The 26,723-nt window shown below is 42.7% G+C and overlaps 1 protein-coding gene across 1 annotated transcript in view; it reads left to right on the top strand.

The window, feature by feature from the left end:
• COL6A6 (collagen type VI alpha 6 chain) overlaps window positions 1–10,400 on the top strand; it is a 353,383-nt gene extending 342,983 nt beyond the window's left edge. Inside the window, exons 38-40 of the mRNA XM_082258062.1 lie at window positions 427–505; window positions 5,662–5,819; window positions 10,075–10,400. Coding sequence (XP_082114188.1) covers window positions 427–505; window positions 5,662–5,819; window positions 10,075–10,094 — 257 coding nt within the window. The 3' untranslated portion in view covers window positions 10,095–10,400. The remainder of the gene's footprint in view (window positions 1–426; window positions 506–5,661; window positions 5,820–10,074) is intronic.
• The last annotated feature ends 16,323 nt before the right edge of the window (window positions 10,401–26,723 follow it).

Genomic DNA, 26,723 nt, shown 5'->3' on the forward strand with positions numbered 1-26,723 from the left:
CACAATTTTCAGCAAAGACAGACCAACACCAATCATGTTTGTAATTAGCAAAATCTGTGTTCAAATGTTCTAATTATTAAAACAGATCCAACTATAATAAAACACAAAGTATTTAATTGGCACTAAGGCATTAATATATGAACATCTGCATGTGATTCGACTGCCTGGGCCCATGATGTAAGAAAGGCCAAAGCTATCCACTATTCTACTTTTAGTACCAAATATGTGCTAATATAACAGAATGTACAGAATAATGTAAACATATCCTTTCATGTCCCTTTCAACATGCTCAATCATTTACATAACCCCAGAGCTAAACAGGAATGCCCAAGGTTTAGGCATGAGATTAGAATCTTGATGTTTTTCCTCAACTCTCTGATAATTACAATGATTTCCCAATGTTAAATACTGCTTTTTTTTGTATAGGATCAATAAATAAATATCCACCACCAGAACTGAAACCAAAATGTTCTGCTATTGGCAGTGCCCGAGGAAAAAGGCTGTCGTAAGTATATAATTATATAACTTTAAATTTAGCTATGTTTAAGGTTTTATATTTTCACAGGGCATTAATGGGTTATTTTTTACTAAGATCAAAAGGAATTCTAATTTTAATAAAGTAATATATACAATCAGTATATTTATTAATCAAATTAAAACATCTATTTGTGAAATCTATGAAATGGTAAACAATACGGTTGATTTACTAAGGGCAAATACACTGTTTACTTTGCAATAGAAGCTGCACTTTGCAAGGGAATTTGCCCCAGAGCTTAGTGAATAGGGTGAAGCTTTGCTGACTTCCACTGTTCAATTATGTGCAAGCAAAAATTCAGTTTTTTTGTTGTCCTTGTACATGATTAGGTGCATAGTGAAACTTCACCACATTCACTAAGCTCTGGGGCAACTTCCCTTGTGAACAGCTCATTTGCCTTTAGTAAATCATCCACAATGAGCGGTGAAAATGATGGGTTTAGTATTATATAAATCATAGAAGGCTATTTTGCAGGCATTTGGTGTCAGGAGCAGGTATGACCAGAAATGTGTGGACTGCCACAGAGAATACCAGGCACAAAAACAGTGTAAAATAATATATTTTTTTTCAAAATAAGTGAACAACATAAATGTAAACACACCTCCAATATACCAAACTGTGTAAAACAAACCAGATAAGCAACAAACAATGACACACAATGAACAACCGCACAAACCAATTATATACAGAAATCAGAGATTGCAAAGCGTAGTCGTAACAGAGCCAGGGTCATACACGGGAGATCAAGCAGATGGAGCTGGGAGCAAGACAGGACAGGCAGAGGGTAACAGGAGATGGAGAGAGCAGGTGGGAAGGGATAAGGCTGCAGGGTCAGGGTCCAGGAACAGGAAGCAGAAACACAGGAACGCAGGTCAGGGGCACATGAAAACAGAACACCAAGGCAACAGGAGAAGGACAGACAGGACTTAAATATACTTCCTGCAACGAGCATCAGGTGATGACTGATGATATGAGCTTCTGGCTGCTGAGAGACACCTACTGTTAGACACCGGAACTGCATCCTATGGATCTGGGCTCCACAGTGCCACCAGTAGGTGAGCCCTTTCCGGACATTTTGTGACTACACAGCTCATTACTGTCCCTGTAAAAAAAGATTTGGGTACATTTTTTTATTAGTTTATATGTTTCTGAACTAAAATTTTGTATCTGTTTTCAAGGACTTTGCTAAGCTCAGGCTCTTAGGGCATATGTCCTGAGACTACCGGCCTGTTGTATGGATTCTGAGCCAGTTACACATCTATGTACAATAATGGTGCAGTTCTCTGTCATAAAATTCTGTTATATGTAAGAGCTGATAATGAGCACTGGATGATTTCCTCTTTCGGTGTGTATGATGCAACTCTTATTCTAAGGTGTAGCAATGGCAGGGGCAGGAGGATTGGCAGTTTTAGGTGTAGCAGAAATTCTTAGCCATTAAATGCTCCAAATGTAACTGCAGCTTACAGCTCTGCTTCTTCAACATGAGTCAATCCAGTGAGTGTGCAGGTGGGACCTAAGTTGGGTACTATGTATTGGGAGGAAATACTCACACACAGTGTATAGGGCACTAAGGTCTTTTAAATAACTCTTGCACAGTTGGTTTGCAGCAACAGATAAACTGAAATTTAGCACTATCAACAGTCCAGAGCATATGCTGTACAGACTATCAGCAGTTACAGTTTAGTTTACCAAAGGACAGCTTCTGTTATCAAAGATAGTGCCCCTTCTGGGCCTAGGCAAATAATGTTTTTGCAGTCTGCACTGGCTCCACATCTCCACACTGCTTACTGGAGTGTGCATAGTGAAGAAGGAGCCTTCGCTGAGCCATCTCTCTTTGCCAGGAACCTGACCCTGAGCTATTCAATGTTCCTCAAAAGCTGATTCCTCTCCCTGCCATTCACTTGCCAGAAGCACATCAAAATGATGTGGAGCCCCTTGTTTAAAAGGTTACCTCACCCAAGATGGCTGCAGAAGGTCACCAAAGGATGCAGCATTCTATCAGAGAGCTGCTCTCTTGGAGACACCACTGGAGTCCATGAGGGGCCAATTTCTCCTAACAAACTCTATTCCATCTTCTGTATATGATGGCACATCACCACCTACTGGATGGAAGAAAACCTGCACCTGCCTACAAGTAAATACTAGCAGACAGAAGAGTACATTGGGTATACAGTATATTGGATTAACTCACTAGCTAAATCTGATTTCAAGAAATACCAGGGGGGCTTTTAGATCCATGCTGATTTCCAGATCCATGCTGATCTTGCACCTAAATAACAAGGTTCCCCTATTTAATGATGGTTCCCCCCTTGCTGAAATTCTTCAAAAAAAGTAAGTGGAAAAGAAATTAGATAATATACTTACCTTTCCCTCGGCTTGCTCCCGTGAGGGTGACATCATTTGGGGGGAATCGTGGGAAATATTAGGTAGCCCAGACCTCTTAAGAAGGCAATCCTGCCTTATATTATCAAACTTTTCTCCCACAAGTGTTTTTTGTTTTTTTTTAAATGGAATTTAGCAAGCGGAAGTGGCTACACTAAATAGGCATACCTTGCCTGCTATGCAAGCTCCACTTTAATGGGTTCTTCAGGCGCTGTAATGTAGCAGCAAACAGTTAAGTTGCCTACTTTTCAGCTCAGCTGTGTAGCACAGACTTTCTAGGGAGCTGCTGAGATGCTGGGTTTCTCTGCTGCACCTAGTGGTGACCCACCTTGAACCTAAACTCACGACACACCAGAAGTGTGAAGTGGGATTTAAAGTGATTGTAAAGTCTCGTTTTTTTTTTTTAGTTAAAAATAACAAAAACTTTATACTTACCTGCCCTGTGTAATTGTTTTGCACAGAGTGACTGAATCCTCCTCTTCCTGGGTCACTCTTCAGTGCTTCAGGCCCCTCCCTCCTGTTGAGAGCCCCCACAGCATGCAGCTTGCTATGGGGGCACCCGAGCCAAGCTGCAGCTTCCTGTATCCATTCAGACACAGAGCCGTGGCCCAGCCCTGCCCTCTCTCTCCTGATTGGCTCACTGAATTTGATTGACAGCAGGGGGAGTCAATGGCGCCACGCTGCTGTCTCAGCCAATCAGGAGGGAAAATCTCGGGCAGCCGAGACACTCCAGCAACATTGCTGGATAGAGATGGGCTCAGGTAAGTATTAGGGGGCTGATTTACACAGAAGGTTTTTTTATTTTAATGCATAGAATGCATTAAGATAAAAAAAAAAAAAACCTTCTGACTTTATAACCAACCAATTTAACTTAAAAAAAAACAAGCCCTATGGAAAATTTTTGTTACGGCAGTATGGCAATACCAAACAATTTAATAACAATCTCAAGAAACAGACACAGTAATAATTAGGTATAAATGTCAACTGTGAGCTAACTGTAATTTTAAATACCATTGGCCATTATGGTCTAAGCACAGTTTGCTGAAATTGGGGCTCAAACTCCTGTTGAAGCGCTCTAAGGAGGGGATGGTGCTCCAAAAGTCGTAAGCTGTCTCCTTGTGTGTCAGCAAAGTCTTTAAATAACAGGCAGAAAAGTAAAAAAAGTAAAAAAAACACAGGTGGCCAAAAGACCTCTCAGCAGTGCAGTCTCCCTGTTCCCTCGAGGACAGGCGAGAGGTTACCCTACACCTGGAGCTCCCCTCTCAAGCCAGTGCAAGCTGGTTTCATAGGTTTCTCCTACTCTGGAGCTCTCAGTTCCCCCTGCAGCACAGCACAACAGATTTGTAGAATATCCAAAACCAATAATGTGATGTAAGACACGCAGGGGTGACAATCAGGAATGCTGTTCTAAAATAAATATATCTATGCTTGGAAATATATGGTAAAATTATTTTCTGTAGTAGGCAGCAGAATAACTTTTTATGTTTTGTTTTTAAAAACAAAATTCAATACATAACTTTTCTTAGCCCGCGTTCACACTACCGCGGCACGACTCTGTACTACTTCGGGGGCGACTTGTGAAGTCCCGTGCACTGCCACTTCGTCGCGACTTGCACGGACTTCATATAATGAATGTCTATGCAAGTCACTCCGAGGTCGCCCCGAAGTAGTACAGGACCCTTTTTCTAAGTCGGAGCGACTTGTGTCGCTCCTATTAGAACGGGTCCTGTAGCACTGCATGGACCGCGAGGGACTGCGACTTGTCAGGCTGACAAGTTGCCTGACAAGTCGCTCTAGTGTGAATGGGGGCTTAAAGTAAAGAACTTAATCATTAGGAAGTAAGAGGTTTAGGAAATTAAATGCCACAAGCCTTGAAGAAATGATTTGAGTAGGTAGGTTATAATAGCCATGCAAAGAGTAATATCTATGCTACAAATGATCAGAGCTTTTACTTCAGTTACTGGATCATGTTCTGATTACCTCCTAAGCAATATGGAGTGCTTGTGTTTCCTTATCTCCATTGTTTATTACACATTATAATATTTACCAGGAAAAATATTGCAGATGTTCTTAGTGTAGCTGTGACTCAAATTGGAATATGAAGGTCTCTTTTCTCCCATCATAGTTATTAAAAAGTGGTGAAAATCCTGATACATCTGGAGAGACACATGTGCTTAGTGCATGAGTGTGCAATCCCAGACCAAAGCATATAAGAAGCTGGTTGAGTATAGCTTAGTACAAGTAAAAAAAACATTGGGTATAGTCTGTAGTTCCAAGTGATCTTTAAGGGGTTGTGTACAGCAGTGGAGGAGAAGAAAGGCCCTGGAGACTGCCTTCTATACAGTTGAAAGGTTAAGCTGGCCATAGATGGATAGAATTTCAAATCAAAATTCTTAGAAAAAGTCTTAGAATTCTAAGAACATTTGAATGTCATTTGAAAGATTTTGTTTGCTTTTAACATTTGATTTTGGAATATAGACTTTCCCAAATGAAAACCATATTCACTGTTAGAAATGTGTTTTGTTTAAGAAACATTTTCATCCTGCTCCTTTGAATTTAACGTCAATTTAACCCTCTAATGATTAGAAAAGAAACAAACATTATTTTCCTAAGGATTCACAATTCTACCCATCTATGGCCAGCTTTAGTTAGGATTAGTTAGGAAGTTCTCTTCAGAGAAACATCAGAAGAATCAAATTGTATGATGTGAGATATCATATTATTAACATAATGTTTCTTTACAGATCATATGAAGAATTGGGAAGTCAACTGCACCATCATGCATCAATAAACTGGATGGCCAAAGATAAAAGCGGTGACCTTAACAGCATGGAGCCTCTTTTTTCATTTAAAGCCGATTCAGTAAGCTCTCATAGACCAAGTGAACTAACCAACTTTTCTGGTAAGTAAACAGAATGGAAATTGAAATTGGATTGTACAGAAGCCTATGTCCAAAGACTTATTGTGCATTAGGAATAATAGTACATTTTAAGTAAAACTTGAGCAGGACCCTCATAAGTTTAATATGCATTCATATATCTTTACTTATGTAGCACCCTACGGGTAGGTGCTAGGTAAATGTATAGTGGGCCTTGTCTACCTAACAGCAGGGCTGTGATTTATTTAGTCAGGGTGTCATGGTTTCCAGGTGTGTTTGCTGAGAGGGAAGTCTCCCCACTGGCTCCTGTGAGAGGCTTCTCATAGGGCAGTGGAGGAAGCCCAATCAGGGGGCACATCCAAGCTTGTATCTACCCCAGAAGGCAAATTATGCTGCAAAGGATTCTGGGAGTGGGTATAAGTTTGGGGGAAGTGTGTGGCACGGTGTCTTTGGTGGGAGCAGAGTCCCAGGAGGGAGAGGACGGCTGTCTCTCCTCCTGTCTGAGGAAAGCAGATATCTCGGGGTGTCGCTTGAGTATCCAGAGAGTGCTGAGGGAGCTGAGGGGGATCCGGTGTGCCGAGAGCCTGTGGAGAGCGAGAGGGTTCCAGTCCCAGGAAAGCCTACATAGGTCGTGAGTACTGAGGATTGCCCCTGGGGGTCTGCATAGAGTCAGAAGGGGACCACTCCGGAAGAGGTTCTGGGATCAAGAGTCAGCTAGTTATAAAGGGGGCACCTAGGTTGAGGACCCTGAAGTTACTGAGGGGGTACATAGTCAGTGGACCCTGAAGAGTTATAGTCAAGGGGGCACCTGCAGCTGGGCCCTGAATTGTATAGAATGTGTCAGTTGCAAGTACAGCTATACAGAGTTCTACTTCATACTACCTCAAGCTGGCCAAAGTGGCGGACAGTATTCAGTGACTTATACAGCACAACAGTGTCAGGAGTTCTACAGTTCTCAGTCCTGAATCTTCTGGACTAAAAGTCGAGAATTCAGCACTTCTGTGTTCTACAAAGTATTCTCAGCGTTAGTGAGCTCCGGCTGGTGTCAAGGAAGCGGTAACGGACATTTTCAGGAGTAAAGTCCCATGTGTAATTAGTTCAAGCCTCAAGGAGTGTCCCACTCATTCCCTCTCCCACCCCCTTTAAATCAAATAAAAACCACAAACAAAGATGCCAGAGTTGTCGCTGCTTCAGTTATCACACCCAGGGTCACAGCTCACATGGGCTGGAGAGACTACCGGTACCAATGGCAGACCCACATCAGGCCACGGGCCTGGAAACCTTACTACACTTATAATTTTATTTTTTTTTTAAATGTTCTTAATGGGATTAATCATCATTAGAATTAATAAACATACAATTAAAGATATAATATACTGACAAAATATGTGGAGCTTATCTTAACTAAGCTCTACAGTTCAGGCACCTATTGCTGCATTGTGGAAAAACAGGAGGGTTGTCACATGCTCTCCTATACCAGAAGTACCCAGTATTCCTCAGGGCTCTGGTGGCACATATGGGTAATATGGGAGTGCAGAAAAGGTAAAAAAAATTGTCTCTTAGAAATTACTTTTCCAATTTTTATGTACTGTATGTTTCTGCTGGCCTACCCTAAAATGATTAAAAAAATCTTACTAGGATAGATAAAGAGCAATAATAGGCTCAGTGGGATTGGGAATTACCACATATATATCAAAATTCATACTTTGGCTTATTGCATAAAATCAACAAATATATCAAATCAAGTAAAACTGCAGGGCTGATCAGGCGTACAAAAAAGTGGCAACCACCCCAATCTATAACCGGCCTTTGCAGCAAGGTGCACATGGAAGGGCAATGCACATCACAAACAAACTAAGGATTTCCCAGCAAACTTACCGACCAGCCTGCAAAACAACAGAATTGGCCCCGCCTAACATTTTACATTAAAAACAGAGGGTTTTTTTGCACACATTTGCAAAAATCTAGCCACTTAATAGACAGGATAAAGTGTTTAATGTTTCACTTTAACCACTTCTCCCCGGGTGGACGTCATATGACGTCCGTAAACTTTGCGGTAGTGTACCGGGATGATGCCTCTAGCTAGAGGCATCATCCCGGTACCGTGGTTTAGAGCCGACAGTCGGCTTTCCGTCGGTAATGACCGATGCGGCTCGGGAGCCGCTTGATCGTTACCCGGGGGGCGGGAGGGGACGTCCCCCCCTCCCACCGCCTTCCGCGGCTTTTACCGGAGCTCCCGTCCCACCGGGAGCCCCGAGCATCCAGCCGGCACGTCCGCCGGCTGGATGGAGTCCCGATCAATGCCGGAAACGGCTTTGATCGGGTCTCCGATGACGTAACGCGGAGGCGGCGTCCATGACGTCACTTCCGGGTTACTGTGCTGCAAAAGGCGGCAAATTTGAAAAACGGCTGTATGAAAAAACGCAGTTTTTGGCGTTTTGCATACAGGGAAGTGTAGCGGAGGGGTCTAGGGTCTTTTAGACCCTCGATCCCTCCATAAAGTGTACCTGTCACTGCATATTGCTGTCACAAGGGATGTTTACATTGCTTGTGACAGCAATAAAAGTGATCAGATTTTTTATTTTTTTTAAAAACTGTAATAAAGTTAAAAAAATAAATAAAATGAATGGGAAAAAAAAAAAAATGTAGCCGCCCCCGTCACCGTTAGCTCGCGCACAAAAAAAAAACGTATACGGAAGTCGAGCCGCAAATGAAATCGCTGTTCAAACCACACATGTGAGGTATCGCCGCGATCGCCAGAGCGTGGGCAATAATTAAAAAAAAAGAGCTACACTCTATCTCTAAACTGGTAACCGTTAAATAAATTTAAAGCGTCGCCTATTGAGATCTCTATTGACCGTAGTTTGTCGCCATCCCACGGGGGGGCACAATTTTAAACCGTAACATGTTGGGTATCTATTTACTCGGCGTGACATCATCTTTCACAATATACAAAAAAAATGGGCTAGCTTTACTGTTTAGTATTTTTTAAATGCAGTGAAATGTGATTTTTCAAAATGTTTCCAAAAAAATGGCGTTTTAAAGACCGCTGCGCAAATACCGCATGACAAAAAATATTGCAATGACCGACATTTTATTCTCCAGAGTCTTTACTAAAAATATATATATAATGTTTGGGGGTTCTAAGTAGTTTTCTAAGAAAAAATACTGATTTTATCTTGTGAACAAAAAGTGTCCGAAATAGGGCTGGGGCTGAAGTGGTTAAAGGATAAGGCCCCTTTTACAGGGGTGCCTCCGCTAAGCAGAATCTACTCTCTCCGCTGATCCCCGCTGAGCAGGTGGATGACAGGTCCACGTCTGCTCTGCTATGCAGAGCGGACACAAACAAAGTCCCGCTCTCCTCTATGGGGCAATCAGATGAAACGGACCACCTGTCCATTGCCATCCTATCCGCCAAAGGAAAGAGGAATAGGACCACTATCCATCTGTTTTGGGGGGTAGGATCGGAACAGAATAAGATGGCGGCGCGTATCAGCAGGCATGTGTCCACTAACATCTGTTGCTCCATAGAAGAGACTGAAGGGTCCGATCAGGTCGGCCTGAAAAACTGACAGGTGGACCTGATCAGACAGCCCATGTGAAAAGGGCCTTGGTTCACCTTTGGTAACATGCTACACCCGTGTGACATGCAACATATTACCAAAAAGTATGAGAAAAAAGGGGAGAGGTTGGAAATGGCGCTACCTGGTATTATAGATGTGCCAAGATGCTACAAAGTGATCTTATCATAAACCATATAACATATAGATGCTATACATCTATAGATGATATACATCTATATGTTATATGGTTTATGATAAGATCACTTTGTAGCATCTTGGCACATCTATAATACCCGGTAGCGCTGTTTCCAACCTCCCCCCTTTTTTCTCATACATTGTTGGCTCCTAATTTTTTAGGGGCTGGTTGGTGGCAGCTTCTACACCTATACACATTTGTCTCCATCACTCCTTTATTGTAAATAATATAGTTAACACCATGCATTCACCCCCCTTCCCGACAAGACATACTTATCTTTCCTTCTCTCTCCCCTGGGGGCTAATAAAAAACAGAACTTCCAGATATGGAGGCAAGCGTACATAACTCCGCCTGACAGTGCTGGACCAATTATCCAAAAACAGTTTACCATGTTGAGAAAATGTGAATTTAATGGTATATATCTGTATTATTAGTTATCTATTAATCCATTTATCATATAAAGTTACGGTATTTTGATACAACTCATTAAAATAACTTGGATAAATTAATTTGTTTTCAGGTAATGGAGAAGAAAGGTGAATATCTAATGGGATTAGTATATAGAATTAAGAAGAATACAGATTATGAAGAAACATGAAACGGGTTAAGTCTCAGGACATCATGGAGCAGGAATCAATGTCACCAAAATCTTTTTTTAAATCTTTTTTACAGCAGGGCTGGACAGAGAACAGTACCAAGATATCAAATGTTCCAATTACCTTTTTGAGCCTTTTGCCTTCTAACTCCTAAACTAGACTGACCCTACCATGCCTTCTGCATTTATTTGTCTACCCCAGCTTCAAAAAATATAATTTAAAGAGTGTAGTGTGTTGTATAAATGCCTTTTTTCAAACCTATTTTGATTTTCATATTGTTGTGCTTTAAGCGTAATTCCGCTTTTTTTTTAAGAAAGAAACATTCCCCTCTGGGTGATCTGTGTACATTGCAAGGAATTTAACAAACTTTCTTGCAGATTACTACCTTTTGTTATTCTGAAAAAAATCACTGTTTGTTCCTCTGTGCCCCTGTGTTAAATGAGTCTAATGGGAATGGTTTCATAATTATCAACCAGCTGCTGCATCACTTCAGATGTTATTTCCTATTGGGAGTATATGACCAAAAAAGACATTTTTGTTGCAGGGGTTGCCAAAAATCTGACTTGTATCTTAGTGTAGACTTCTGGGAAATTCAGTGAGCCAATCACACAAGCAGGAAATTATGTTTCTGGGGGGCATTCTGTACACATTCTGCATACAGAACATCCAACGGCAGCCATATTGCATTGCACTTTACAGAAAATTATAGAGCCGCAGATTGAAAAAGGAAAGTTAATTTCAATTGTATGCCCTATATTATTTTTTCTTTTTTTGCTATCCCCCCCCCCCCCCCCCCGTGAAAGTGTAGTTACCCTTTATATGTTTCAGAAGTGAAGGTAAAACATGTTGTGAGAAGTTTTGTTCCCGACACTGCTGTCAGTGGAAACAACACGCAGTGATCCAGTATACAATACTACAATATATTAACTTTTAAGAATGGATCTTAACATGTAATGTGAATTTCCTGTTCTACAGAAAGAGTATAAATGGCTTCATGTGCCATCAGTGTGAAGAGACCCTGAAAGAAGAAAATGGTCGCACACCACCACAGAATCCAATGAAGAGAAGTCCTTTATTCACATAAGTGGTACAAGGTACAGCAGTCTAGGACAGTAGACGCATTTCACACGACTGCTGCGTGCTTCATTGGATTCCGTGGTGGTGTGCAACCATATTCTTCTTTCATGCTTCTCCTGGTTGCGAGCCGAGGTTCAGCACCCACCTTGAATCGTGGAGTTTGACTAGCCTGAGTGGTGTTATCTCTCTTCATTGAAGAGACCCTGATACAAAAGTCTATTAAATAGGCTTCAAGTTTACCTGCTTCTGAAAAAGTGTATATTGGTGAATAGCTGTGACAATCATTGACATATAGATAACTGTGACAAAATACTAATTTTCCATGTTATACTAAGTTGTTGACAATATGGCTTCAGTACAGATGATATGGCTGAGATTTAAAAAAAAAAAAAAAAAGGTGCTATGTCTGCTTTCATATCATTCTGAGGACAGTACACAATTCCTTGGAAAAAATAAAACTTCTACTACTTCAATATCAGGTACAGAAATAAAAGCAAGTGCTGACTTCCATACATAACACTTAATATAATTGCAAATATTAGTACTGTAAACCATTATTGGCTTATACATACAATGGGATAATTTGCACTAGACTGATTAAATATTTCAGATGGAGCTGGAATGTGCTATTGTATGCTTGCTATTTGCTTTTTATAGCAACTCTCTTTAACGCATTCCTGTCTACTGAGTCAGTATGGGTGTGGGATCCTCCCCCGAGCACCCATACTGAGGCACACTTGGGAGGCCCCCAGATTTGCCTAACCAGAATCACCAATAGCCAGTTCCCTACCTTCCTCAGGCCTTATGACAAAAGACCCTAATAGCAGACTCATCCAACACCAGTTTCATTTCCATAAGACTTTGCTATCTGAAGGTTAGGAGAAGAAAGGTTTCAAACAACAACAGTCTTTCAACACAGTACTGAACCAGTTGATTTACATATATACATACTTTCAGTCATCCCAATGGTGAGGGCACATGCTTTAGTTGCAAACAGATAGAGAACAGCATAGATGGGAGCAGAGTGGAGGAGCAGCCCATATTTTTAGGGTATGCCATGGTTCTACATCCTAAGCCAAAGGAAAGTAAGCAGTCCCATGAGTCCTGAACCTCTCCTTATTTGCTTGCTTCCCACCTAAGGGTAAGCTATAAGAAGCTAAAGCCTCAAATATTACACCATTGCATGCTTTGGTGCTTGCACTGCTTCCTATAACCAACTCCCCTGGCAGACTTCCATCAGACTATATACATAGAGCCCTTTTACCCAATATGCCCCACACTAGTAAGGGCAGGGCTGGCAAAATCATAACTATCCACTGTAAACCCCATTCACTACCTTGAGGACCTCTAACAGCTTCTTAGGCACTTGCACTGCCTACTCTTTACTACAGGGTTCCCAACCCTAACAATGACATCATGTCTTGGCTAATTTGGGGAACTACACTCAATACCTCTGTGCCCCTACCCTGCAAGTATAACTTTAATGCAAACAGTTTACTGAATATGTTATCCTACCATCTCTTTCTAAGATCTACCATCATGCACCCAGGCTAGTATAAATATTTCTTTGGCTGGGCAGGACTTAGTTAGATGTGTGCAGGGTTGAATTATCTAGCAGTTTATAATCTATTTTTATAGTTCATATTTGAGTGCAGCACAGAAGTCATGATTTATGACTTCTAGAAATAAAGCCATTAATGCAAACAAGAAGTTGTTGTAGATTTCTTCCAAGCTGTTCCCATGATCACTTGTTACCAAAACTTATTTTGTCATCTACTGATCTAACTGAACCCAAACCTGAAGGTTTAGATGTTATAATGAGCATCAGATTTTAGGTATCCAAAAAGCATACATGTATACTCATAGACACAGAGGTGTACCTGGCAGATAGCTATACATTTATGAAGGACATTCATAAAACTAACAAGGGCCTAAAACTATTTTTTGTCTAAATAAATATATACATTTTTGCTAATTCGTTACTTAGCAAAAAAGCAAAAAGAACACCAATATACTGAATGTGCATACATTATTATCCACTTTGCAGACATTTTTAGCGTGTAACAATAGAAAACATTTATAAAAATAAGTATAAAATATTATAATATGCAGCTTACCAGTCCTTAGAATTAGTACCTGCATTCGTTTTCTTTTCTTTCAGGCTTTTTTCCTTGTATTTTCGCCAAGTGATCCTGAAAGTAACACACTTCCTGTTTTAGGGTGACAACGCTCAGTCACTGTACTGTGAAGGAGCAGCATTGTCCACCTAGGAACCTCCCCAACTCATCTCATAACATGTAGGGGAGGGGTTGTATAGTCCTCAGAGATAATTGAGCACAATGCACCTGATAAGACTGCAGAACAGTCAGGAAGCACACAGTTATCATCTGATGTGATTTCTGGATCAACAGGTATTTTTGTGCAATTACCCAACAGATATCACAAAATGTTTTCAGTATTATATTTACCAGACCAAAAAAGAGAAGTTCATTGTTAAGGTTTATGTATTATTTATTAAATGTTTTCCAATGAAGGAAACATTTGGAAGCCCAAACTAATTCAACCAACAGTTCACTAGGAAACAGTGATATCGCTTTAGTATAGCTTGTGCCACTTTAACTGCGTACTTCCACTTTTTTCTCCTCTTCCTCTCTCCATATGTAACCTACACCTTTATCCTGAGCTCTTTTACAAAATTTTTCTTACCTAATACAGTAACTACACAACGGCCGTTACATATTCAGTGCCATGATACACTCTCAGAATCGTCTAACTTCCTTATACTTTAATAAATGAGTTTTTTGATTTCTAACTTTGACTGCAAATGTTTGATTTGCAAATTTATAATATGTACAGTATTATTTCTAATATGTATCAAGTTTTACAAACTGCTGCAGACACTCAATATTACTTGTTATACTTTTAGGAAACAAATGGTTGGATCTAAAAAAAACGTGTAACTAGAAACTGCAGGCCCTTTACTCCTGTCGCGGGGCTTTATTATGGTCCCACAGCAGGACCCTTTCGCATATTCTGCAGCAGGCCCCCTTCATCTAGGCTTTTTTTCTCAGAGAATAGGTGCAGGAACTCACCCTACCCCTTCCTGGTCAACTACCCAACTCCGTCAAAAAAAAGAAAAATGTGTGTAGTGCCCGAACAATTGGGACTGTACTTACATTTAATGCAAAGAGTCCCTTGTGCTGCTGACTGCTGTTCTAGTTGAAATTTAAAGTCCTCTGCCCCCGTGACAGGTCTCTATGGCCCTATTAACCCTGAAGATTACAGCTCTGTGGTTATATGCACACAGTATATAGACAGCAAACAGAGAGCTTGCTGTCCCCAAGCAAATTTCAATTGTCCTCCACAAGGGAAAAATACCCCTTCATTCAAGTGCCCCCCTCCAAACAAACCGCCTATTCCACCTCTGTACACCTTTTTGTCTACCTTTGCATTCCCCCATCCACAACTCACCTATGTAACCCTCATCCACAGTTCACATCTTCTTCACAACTCACCCTCCCCATCCACAGTTCACCTTAGCACCCCCCTCCATCCACAACTCATCTTCATACCCCCTGTCAACATCTCATCTCTGCACTCCTCTGTCCATAGCCTACAGCTTATCCCAATGGCTCTTCCCTCTGCACAAATCACATCCCCTTCCCAGATCTTATCTTTGCACAATTCCTCCCCCCTCCCAGCTCTCACCTCTGTACAAATCACGCATACACACTCCTTTCCCAGCTCTCTTCCTCTGCATCACACCAGGCCCTCAACTTTCCCAGAGTTGTCTCTCTGCAGAACCCCCTTCCCACCTTTCCTTCCACAGCTCTCACACCTCTTGACAACCCCCCCCCCCCCAGGGCTCTGACAGTCCCTCTCAGCTCTCACCTCTTCATCAAATCCTCAACCTTCCCACAGCTGTTTCTCTACACTATTGCTACACCCCCCCCCCCCCAACCACCTTCCCTCCATAGCTCTCTCAGCTAAGCTCTGCAGAAACCCCCTCTTCACCCATTTCTTCCTTAGTCTTTTCTCTTCTTCAGACGTACAGCCAGCACCACTCATGTGTGGGCTTTTTTTTTTTTCAAGCACACAACAGTCTCATTAGGGCAGCTCTGCCTTTCAGGACTGTAGCACAGAGCCTAGGGGGAGTTTCAGAGTGTTGCTCTGTGCTACAGAGGTTTGACAGGCAGCAAGCGGAAACAGAAGCCAGCAGGCATCGAGTCCCAGCGCATCAGCTAGCACACAGAAGCCGGTAGAGGAAGTATTGTGGAAAACTTCCTCTACCGCCGCCTGTGCCAACTGACAGACTGAAGAGGACAGGGTTGTCAAAGGTGGTGGAAGATAGTTCTGCCACGTTCCTTGCCCCCCCCCCCCCACAGTGGGGGAATGCTAGAGCCCAGTCGCAGGTGTGACCTTTGCCACCCTGGTAGTTTCGCCACTGATCTGAAATATTATTCAGTGCAACAAATTGCATGTTACATTGTATGTATATACATTTAAGAGCTACATTTTTATGTGTGTAGCCAGATTGAAGGATTTCAGATGGTCACCCAAGTTTGTTCAATAAAATATACTAAAACATGGCCAACATTTTAATTATGGCTTATTTGTTATTTTCAAAGATACAGGCCCGTCGTGCTGGAACACAAAAAAAATGTATTGTATATTTTTTATAACTATTACAAAGAAATGTTATTATGGAACATTATGTTTGACTCTAATCGCATGTCCACCTATGATCTCTAAATCATGAAAAAAACAAATTTTTCTTTTCATAGATGAGTTGATCTCATTAGAACAGATGTTACGCTTACACATTTACATTTTACACAAAAAATTGGCAAATGTTCTGTTTTAAAATTGTATATGTCAAGATCTTTGTTGTGAAAATGCATAATGTGACATTTGAAATAAAGCAAGAAAAGAATGCTGTTTCTATTTGTTTTTAAACTTTGATCGGTTATGAGAGATGGCTGCAAAATGAACAAGATTTAGCACCATCCATTCAGGAAATACCCTTATGCAAGCCATTGTTTTTGCCCAGCATGTGGTTTAAATAAACTCTCATGCAACAATCACGACAAATGATTTTAGGATACAACAGAATCAGTTAGTCAAATCTTATTGCAATAAGTCAGTTACTCTAGTAGACTTCTACACTTATCCCCTGGTCTGTCTACTTACTACAGTCATGACAACATTTTGTGCTTGACATTATGTATATCTCAGGATGATGAGAAGTGATCTGAGGCAGGACCAGAAATTTTCAAGGGGAGATCTGACTTATGAAGTCTTAATGGAACATGGGAAGCTTCAGACCACCAATGTTCATTTAAAGCAGAACTCCAGCAAAAAAATGGCAAGATAAAAAAAATTAAATTTAAAGTAACAAAACCAGCTTTTGTTGCATCATTAAACTCCTTTTCCTGGAGCCTAGGTCATCCTTAACTTGCTTTAGTTTATAAATGGACAGTGAAAGCAGAAGCACATCATTTTTTTTTCACCCTGCACAGAAAGCCCCTTTGAACACATATACATTGAATATAGCAGCCTAACAGCAGGTTCTGTGCTATATTTGTTTCATATATCTGTATCTAGTGCTAGAGGAAGCCCCCAACAAGAAGAAAACATGGCAGACAATATTCCTCTCAAACACAGAATACAGCAACCTACCTAGAATTGAGAAAGATTTTGTGCCCTTTCTGAGGTTGTATGAGCGATGGGGTCACTGTCTTTATGGGTTGCCTCCTATTACTGATAAGAAATTTTTTTTTAACTTACCTGTAAATTTCTTATCATGGAGTAAAATACATGACTTATAATTTAGACCATGGGTTATATGCTGCAACCTTCAGGTAATTTAACACCAGCAAAGAAAATTGGATTTTTGGCTTACTGTAAAATCCATTTCTCTGATGTTCATTGACGGAAACAGCTCCTGATTCTTCTCAACCATTGGGTTATACTGCCCCCTTACAGGAGTAGGACACTAGGCAGGAAAAAGCTTGACTACGCCTATGGGCAGTCCCAGGGGGTATACACCCATTCTCAGCTATAGGCACTCAGTTTTGTTACAAGCAGTGTCAGAAGAAAGCCAACTCCACGGAGGGGTGGGTGCTGTGTCCATCAATGAACATCAGAGAAATGGATTTTACGGTAAGTCAAAAATATAATTTTCTGTTTCGTTCATTGACGGAAACAGCTCCTGATTCTTCTTAACCATTGGGATGTCCCAAAGTAGTGTTAAACATGAGGGGTGGGGAAAAAAAAGCAGAAAAAAGTTCCCAAGGCTAACCATAGCCAACTAGGTAACATGGAGCTCAACCATAAACAACTGGAGCTCACCTGAAAAAAACAATACACCCTCAAAGAGGACCAGGTACACTAAACAACAGCCAGCAAAACCTTGCGGCCAAAAGAAGCATCCACAGATTTTGTAAAAGGGTGTACCAACGACCAGGTGGCCCCCTTGCAAACCCGCGTCACTGACGCTTGATGACGGAAAGCCCAGCAGACACTAAGCGCCCTAGTATAGTTCTCCTTGACAGGTAAAGGAGGAACCTGACCCCTGATGCAATAGGCCTGAACCACCGTCTGTCTGATCCATCTGGAAATGGTCACAGAAGATGCAGACAACCCTTTGTAAGGTCCGTCCATGAGCACAAATAGAGACTCTCGCTTCCTAAAAGACTCCATAGCTGCCAGGTACACCCTAATTGCCACATTGGACCACATCCAAGGTACGCAAGGTAATTTCCTTCGGATGTTTAGCCTGGGGCACAAGGAAGGCAACACAACGTCTTCATTAAAATGACATTCAGAGACCACCTTAGGAAGGAATGACAGACAGGGGCGAAGCACCACCTTATCCTTGTGAATCACCATATAAGGTGAACAACAGGATAACACCGCCAGTTTCGACACTCTGCGCGCAGAGGTGATAGCCACCAAAAAAAGGCCATCTTCAGGGGCAGCGCAAGCAGGGAAACCACCCGAATATTTTCAAAGCGAGGGTTCTGTGGAGCTTGAAAGCACCACATTAAGATTCCAGGGCAGCAACGGAGCCCGCACTGAAGGAACCAAATGTTGGACACCCTGAAGAAAGGTATGCACCAGGGAGTGTGAGGCCAAAGGTCATTGGAAAAAGACCTGATGCAATAGGCCTGAACCACCGTCTGTCTGATCCATCTGGTCTTGCACTATGCCAAAGAAACCCGTAAGTGGAGGCCCTGACTTTTGATCCCTTGCCTTAAGACCCTGAAGAGGAAAAAAACCTTTTCTGGGCCGAGGAGAATGGACCACGTCTAGGACGGGGCTCCTTGCCCTTGGTAGCCTGCGGAAGAAGAGTACTTTTTCATCCCTTCACGACCCTTAACGATATCATCCAAGGAAGCTCCAAACAGGTATTCCCCTACAAGGGGGGGGGGGGAGGTGGTTGATCAGAAAAGGCCTTCTTAGAAGTCTGGTCTGCAGACCAGTATTTCAGCCAGATAATACACCGAAGGACTACTGCTGATACAGACAGCCTAGAAATCAAAGGACTCGCATCCAAGAGGCATCACAGATAAACTGTAGCCCCTGGACCAACTGATCCGCCAGCTCCGCAAAGTCAGGGGGAAGCTGTTTCCCCTCCAGGTCCCGGTGTAAGTTTAGCCCACTCGGTCAGAGATTGCGATCCCAGGGCAATAGTAAATACCGGCCTGAGTGCCGAACCAGCCACAGTGAACTTATGGAGGGCCAGAGCCTCTGACCTCCTAGCAGCTGGATATTTAAAGGCCGGGGACTCCTCACCTTGAATGAAGGTAACGTGTTTCCCCAAAAGTAAGCCCTACCCCAAAAATAAGCCCTAGTTGAAATCCTTGTAAAATCATGTAATCTGTGCTGTAAAAGTATTATATAATGTCCAGTCCTCCTCCTCCCGGCTGTATGTAACATGATAATACCTTATTTACAGTGCCACTGGGCGCTCGGGTGACCCGCCGGAGCTCTCCTCCTCCTCCTGGCTGACGTCAATGGCCCCTCCCCCTGCATTGCTTAGAGCAGGGCTGACGTCAGCGGGGATCCCGGCATCTCCCTCAGCAGTGCTCGGAGCAGGAAAGAAGAGCTCCGGCGGGTCATGCAAGCCCCAGCAACTTTGTAAAAAAGGTATTTTCTATAACATTATTTAAAGACACACACTGGACAATATATAATCCATTTACAGAGCGGATTAAATGATTTTACAAGAACTTTACCTAGAGTTTATTTTGGAGATTACAGGGATGTTGACTCCTTTGCTGATAGGGAGGGAGAGGGGGAGAGAAGACAGGGGACAAATAAAACATCCCCCGAAAATAAGCCCTGGTCTTGTATTCATTTTAGGTACGAAAAATGCATTAGGGCTAATTTAACCATGGAACCTACGAGTCCACTACAGGTGGTACCGTCCACCTTTAACGCAGTTAATCTTCATAAGGACACCGCAAACAAAAAGCGATTAGGAACCATTGCATTTTGGACAGCCTCACTGTTTCGTGACAATGTTGTCAAGGTAAGCGGAAAAGAGAACACCCTCGCCGCTTTGAAGGGCCTGTGGGTGCCAAAAGGGACCAGCGCCTTTTTAAAAGTGTCACACACTGACACACACAGTGCATCCACAAGTGCCTATTCATGCGCAGCTAGAGGAGCGGAGGAAACATCCTCACTATCTGAGCACTCAGGTAGGGTCGCTATATACTAAGCTCACTCGAAAAACATAACAATCAGGGGGAGGTCGCCAAATGAGATCCCACAAAGGGGACGCCGACCAGGGGCCCACAAATGGAACACCTACTGGACCCCGCAAAAAAACAAGGGGGTCACCTGCCACGCCCTCCATAGAGGGCATAATAGGAAAAGGCCCCTTTAAAAGGGGGTCACCCGCTGTGACGCGGATGCGCAGGCAGGGTACCCTGATGGTCCCCCAGCGCTAAAAGGGGTATGTGCCCCACATAATAATGGCGGCAAGGCTGTCATTAAAAAATTAAGCGCCCCCACAGCATCACCCCACTTCCAAGGGAGGCGCCAAGTTAACCACATGGCCTAGCAGGCCACAAGCCGAGGCCTGAATTTTCATGGAGACCCAGATGCAAGTGCACAGATCCCAGCTCAGAAGATGCCCAAAGGAAGAATGGGGGCTTCAGTCAAATGCACTGCCCCCCCCCCCACAGAGGCCTAATAGGCCGCAGGTTGCGGCCTAAATTTCTGCAAACACCCAGGGGCAGCGAAGTGGAGGGCAAATGCCCAAACGGGAGGCAGTGGCTTTATCCATTCTCGCAAGGGCTGCTTTAGATAGTTTCCGACTAATAGGCCACAAAGCCCGCGGATGCTAAATTATCCGCTCCCCCCGACCGCCGCAGGTAGCCCAGAGGACATCCCTGCCCTAGTCACCAACCAGAAAATGACAAGAGAAGGGCGCACCGACCTTGTGCATTACCAAAAGTTTATTAAAATCAAAGAAGGTAGCGTACAACATACTCACAAACATAGGATATGTACGAGCATGTAGGAAATAGGGACTGCTCGCTCCCAGGACCCTTCTCTACTGCTGGATAGCGTGATGGCGTCCTCACAACCTTGTATGGCGCTTCGAGGGAGGACCCTCTTCCTCAGAGCCAAAGTTGCCCTAGTCACCAACCCCTAAGGGTGGCAGGGAACCCTGCTCAACCACCCCGTTGCGTACCAGGAAAACCCGGTCAGCAGCCCGGTCCCACCGTCCTAGGGAGGGGTCCACATCCACCCACAAACCCTCCAGGAGTAGAGGGGTGCAGCTACTTATCATACCAGAAACAGGGTGGGCACCACTCTGGACAGACCACCGCTCCATTGTAATGTGGTTGCTTTCGGCCAGGGGGAAACGCTGCGACTCAGGCCAAAGCCAGTTCGTATGCGCCCTCGTGAGATGTTTAACTTGCAGGCCAGCCCCCATCCAGGGGGGCTATGTCACGGCCAACCTAGCACAGAGCTGCGGTCTGCATGCGCTCGCTGGTCGGACCCTAAGGTTCTAGATTATCCAGTACATTGCCCAGTCTGACACTTGATTGTAGTTCCCACAGGAACAAAATAATAAAAAGAGGAAAAAACTCAATTTAAAAAGAAAAAATTGCAAAGACCAGAGATCCCAGCAAGGAACTTGGTCCTTATAGCTGAGAGTGGGTGTATACCCTCCAGGACCGTCCATAGACGTAGCCAAGCTTTTTCCTGTCTAGTGTCCTATTCCAGTAGGGGGCAGTGTAACCCAATGGTTAAGAAGAATTGGGAGCTGTATCCATCAATGAACAAAAGAGAAATTGTTAGGGGTTGACTCTAGAGTGTTCCCATATAACCCTGACAACTACAGTTTTTAGCAAGTATTAGGGAGTGACCCAGGAGAGACTGACCTTTTCTGCACTGTACAGATAAATTCCCATTATCGTAATCATACAGTACAGGACACAAGAATGGTTTTTATAGATCATGGGACATACCCAAGCAATAAAACTGAAGGGTGGGCAACAACATAGCAACCGATTGCTGCCAACACCCCCACAAGTAAAAACAGGGCTTTAAGAAATCTGAACAGCACAGCTTGAAGCACCTTGTTGCCTATGATTGCATCAGTTGGGGCCTGATTGTCCACCTGGTAGAATGTGGAAAACCTGTGAACAGGACATGGTGGTGGCTTTACAAATCTAGGGTACAGAAGCTTGACGTTGAAAAGCCCAGGAGACACCAACAGTTTTTGTGGAATTAGCTCTAATGGGAAAGGAAGGAACCTTTTCCTTAAGAGCATAAGCCCTGGAAATTAGTTTTCTGATCCATCTGACAATGCTGGAGTGGGAGGGAGGGTGAACTTTACAAGGGCCAACGAGAAAGATAAAGAGGGACTTACTCTTTCCAATAGACGCTGTAGCCTTCAGGTAGACCCTGACAACATCCAGGCAATGTAGAGCAATTTCCTTGTCATGTTTTGGGTCAGGACAGAGGGGTGAAAGGAGATCACCTTATGCAAAATGGAAGGTTTTTGCCTCATAACCACCTTGTACTTATGAAAAACAGGAAAAATGACGTTGATCACAAAGGTAGCCTTAACGGTGAGGCCTTCTAAGGGAAGGGGTTTTTGTAAGAGGATGAATCAGGCCGAAACCTGTGTTTTGAGGATACTCAGGGCCAGACCCTGGTCATAACCAGACTGAAAAGCCAGAATACAAGTGATAGAATATTTCTTGGGTTTAAGCATTCAGTAATTGCCCCATTCAAAGAAGCCCTTCCGTGTGCGATGGTAAATCTTGCGGAAGTTGGTTTTCTTTAATCTAAGCAAAGTAGGAAAGATTAAGTCAGAGAAACCCCTATCCTTTCGGACATGGGTTTCAACAGCTATGCCATTAAAGCCACTGATTGAAAAGCAGGATGGAACAGGGTGGAACAGGGGGCATTAGGCCAGTAAGTCTAGTCTGCTTGGAAGAGGCTAAATCTGAGTATGTCTGTTTACCACATTTTTCTGGGCTGATTTGGTGCAGTGAGAATCACTGGGACCCTTTGCTGCTCTATCTGGCGTAGCAGTCAAGGGAGATTCTTCTTCAGAGGGGAGGCATAAGCTAGTTAAAATTGAATCCAAAGACTCACCAAAGCACCCACTGTGATGGCTAGGGGATCCCTGGCCTTGGCTACAATGTGTTTTGCTTGTTGTTGAACCAGGAGGCCAGCATATTCACATCTGGTTTTCCTCATTCATGACAGAGGTTTTTAACACCTTCCCACCCAGCCTACAGCAGATTGATGGGCGGGCAGGCCTTTCCTCCTTTGGAGTGGATGTCATATGACGTCCTCTCAGAAGGTGCCGCTCTCAGAAGCCGCGATGTCAAGACACAGCCGATAACTGATCAGTGTATCCCCTCGCTACTGCCGGTACCATGTGGCCGCTGTGACCAATCACAGCAGATCACATGACAGTTGTAAACAATGGATGGCTTCCTTTCATGCCATCCATTGTGTACAATTGTGTTGCTAGCTGTGATTGAACAATGTGATTACATGGTACAGACAGGGCCAATCAAAGCCCATCTGTACCATGTGATTAGCTCTGGCCAATCACAGCTGATCACAACAAAACAAACTGAATGAATCAATTTCATTCAGTAAAATGCTTGCTTATAGCAATGAAATTCACTGCTATAAGCAATCATAATGTGTAAAAAAAAATATGATTTTTTCTACAGCTTACCTGTAAAATCCTTTTCTTGGAGTACATCATGGGACACAGAGCAGCCATAATCATTACTATCTGGGTTATACACCACCTATAGGTGAATGGACACTGGCAACCAAAAATACAGGAAATCACCCTCAAGGAATATGATGAATGGGCTCAAAAGGCTGTTTCTGTAGAAACGGCAAGACCAAATTTAAATCCCAAGGACAGAACGGTGGCCTAACTGGTGGAAGCATACAAAGCACCCCTTGTATAAAGGCTCGGACTAAGGAATGCAAAGCAATCGGCCTTTGAAAAAAGACTGACAATGCTGAAATTTGACCTTAACAAGTTCTGGACCGGAAGGCTTTGCCCCCTTAATGACCAGGCCATTTTTTGCGACTCCGCACTGCGTTATTTTACAATATCTGACAATTGCACGGTCGTGCAACGCTGTACTGAAATAAAATTGATGTCCTTTTTTCCACAAATATAGCTTTCTTTTGGTGGTATTTGATTACCTGTGCAATTTTTATTTTTTGCGCTATAAACAAAAAACAGCAACAATTCTGAAAAAAATATATATATATTTTTCACATACTGCTATATAACATTCCCAAAAAAAAAAAAAAATGTAATTTAAAAAATCCTTTTAGGCTAATTTATATTCTGCAACATATTTTTGGTAAAAAAAAAATCGCAATGTGTATTTTGATTGGTTTGCGCAAAAGTTATCGTGTCTAAAAAATAGGGAAAAGATTTATGTAATTTTTATTTATTTTATTTTTTTACTAGTAATGGCGGCGATCTGAGATTTTTAGCGGGACTGCGACATTGTGGCGGACAGATCGGACCCCTAACATTTTTGACACTTTTGGGGGTACCAGTGACATTACTACAGTACTCAGTGCTATAAATATGCACTGTTACTGTAATAATGACACTGGCAGGGAAGGGGTTAACTTTATTGGTGATCAAGGGGTTAAATGTATGCCTCATGCTTACTGACGTGTGTGGGGGGAGGGGATTGTGTGACACAATCCTGTAATCTGTCCCTGCCTGTCACATAAGAGATCCGCCCGCTTTGTTTACACAAGCGGGCGGATTTCCTCACTAGATCCCCGATGATCAGGGAAGAGCGGCGGTGATCACCGCCGCTCCTCCCCTGGCCCAACTTCCGCTGGTCTGAAAACAGCGGGAGCAAGCCGCCGAGAAGGGGAGGAGTCCAGCGACATAGTTCTACGTCGCTGGACGATAACGAGCCACTTTGCCACAGTACCAGCTCGGTGATCGGTCAGCAAGTGGTTAAAATAAAAAAGAACTGTTGCTGCTGTTCATCACACAGTGAAATCAAACAAACCTGATACCACAGAGCAAAAACAGTGTATAGAAATAAATTTGCAACATATGTGTGCCCAGACTCTATATCAGTGCTGCATATACCTTCATTACCATACAATAAAGTGCATATACCAATATCAGTGCCAGGTATATCTCTATTTAAATCTATTAATATCAAACCCCTTTAAAAAAAAAAACACCATCAGCATTGATAAGCAATCAATGCAAATAACTCATATGCAATCTCAAAGTAACAAAAAATATGTTAAAATAAAATCAATTGCCCATATATTGAACAATTAAGTATCCAGTGAAAGTCCATGATGATGAATCAAATTAAATTGCTTCTGTGCCTGAATAATTAACAACTTTAGCCCCGGAGGATTTTGCTGCTCAATGACCAGGCCCTATTTTGCGATTCAGCACTGCGTTAATTTAACTGACAATTGCGCGGTCGTGCGATGCTGTACCCAAATAAAACTGACGTTCTTTTTCCCCCACAAATAGAGCTTTCTTTTGGTGGTATTTGATTACCTGTGCGATTTTTATTTTTTGTGCTATAAACAAAAAAATAGCGTAAATTTTGAAAAAAAAAACAATATTTTTCACATTCTGCTACATAACATTCCCAAAAGAAAAAATGTAAAAATCAAAATGAACATTTTAGGCCAATTTGTTTTCTGCTACATATTTTTGGTAACAAAAAAATTGCAATAAGCGTATTTTGATTGGTTTGCGCAAAAGTTATTGCATCTACTAACTACAGGAAAGATTTTGTTTTTTTTTTACTAGTAATGGCGGTCATCTGCCATTTTTTGTGGGACTGCGACATTACGGTGGACAGATCGGACCCCTAACTGACATTTTTGACACTTTTGGGGGTACCAGTGACATTACTACAGTAATCAGTGCTAAAAATATGCACTGTTACTGTAATAATGCCATTGGCAGGGAAGGGGATAATACTATTAGTGATCAAGGGGTTAAATGTAAGCCTAGGGGAGTGATTCTAATTGTCAGGGGGTTGGGCTTGTGAGATCATCACAGAGACATGCGATCCTATATAGCAGGATCACATAGCCTCTGTGATCACTTCAGGGAGAACGACAGACGGCTGTATTTACATCAGACGTCCGTCCTTCTCTGTCGGTGGGGGGGGGGGATCGCCGGTGTCAGACGGCAATCTGAGCCGCCTGACACCCGCACTGGTTTCCCCGCTGACGGCGCGCACTCCCCCCCTAGTGGCCTTTCAAGCAAATTACTTTTATTAACATGGTTTTGCCTGGGAGAGCCACACTGCTGACGTAAAAAGGCAGAGCAGCAACAGGAAGTGGTTAAAAGCGGAGTTTACTTCAATTAATAGAAGGGTGGGTACAGGCAGACATCAGGTAACAACAATTTGACAAGAGTGTGTTGCTTTCAGCTAATCAAGCACCTTTTGCTTTTCCTGACAGAGAACCTGTAGTGATAAAATGTGGTAACCCAAAGGCAGGTTATCATTTAGGAATAACTGTACTCACCTGTCTTCCTGCAGATCTTAGGTATGTGGCCCACTGAGAGGCACCACAAAGTCTTCCATGGGGGTAGTATCTTCTTCTGTGCAGAAAAATCTCTGTTCACTTCTATGGAGTTGGACCACTTAACAGAAGGTCTCTATATAGGAAAAAATGTAGATTCCTCCTGTATTGACAGAGGAAGATGTCTAGCCAGGCGGATGCAGTGGGGGGTGATGACTGATGAGTATGACACTTCAGGGGCTGTTGTCAAGGGAGGTTAGTAAAAGGGTAACTGCACTAAACATATATATATCCTTTAAGTTAACATTTTTCCATAGCTTTAGATTTGTCAGAAAAAGAATATATATAGATTTATATATACAGAGCCTTGCAAAAGTATTCACACTCACCCCCCCCCCCCCCCCTTGGCATTTTTGGTGTTTTATTGCCTCACAACCTGGAATTA

The sequence above is a fragment of the Pelophylax lessonae genome (assembly GCF_965119305.1).
Source record: "Pelophylax lessonae genome assembly, chromosome: 5".
NCBI classification, from domain to species: Eukaryota; Metazoa; Chordata; class Amphibia; order Anura; family Ranidae; genus Pelophylax; species Pelophylax lessonae.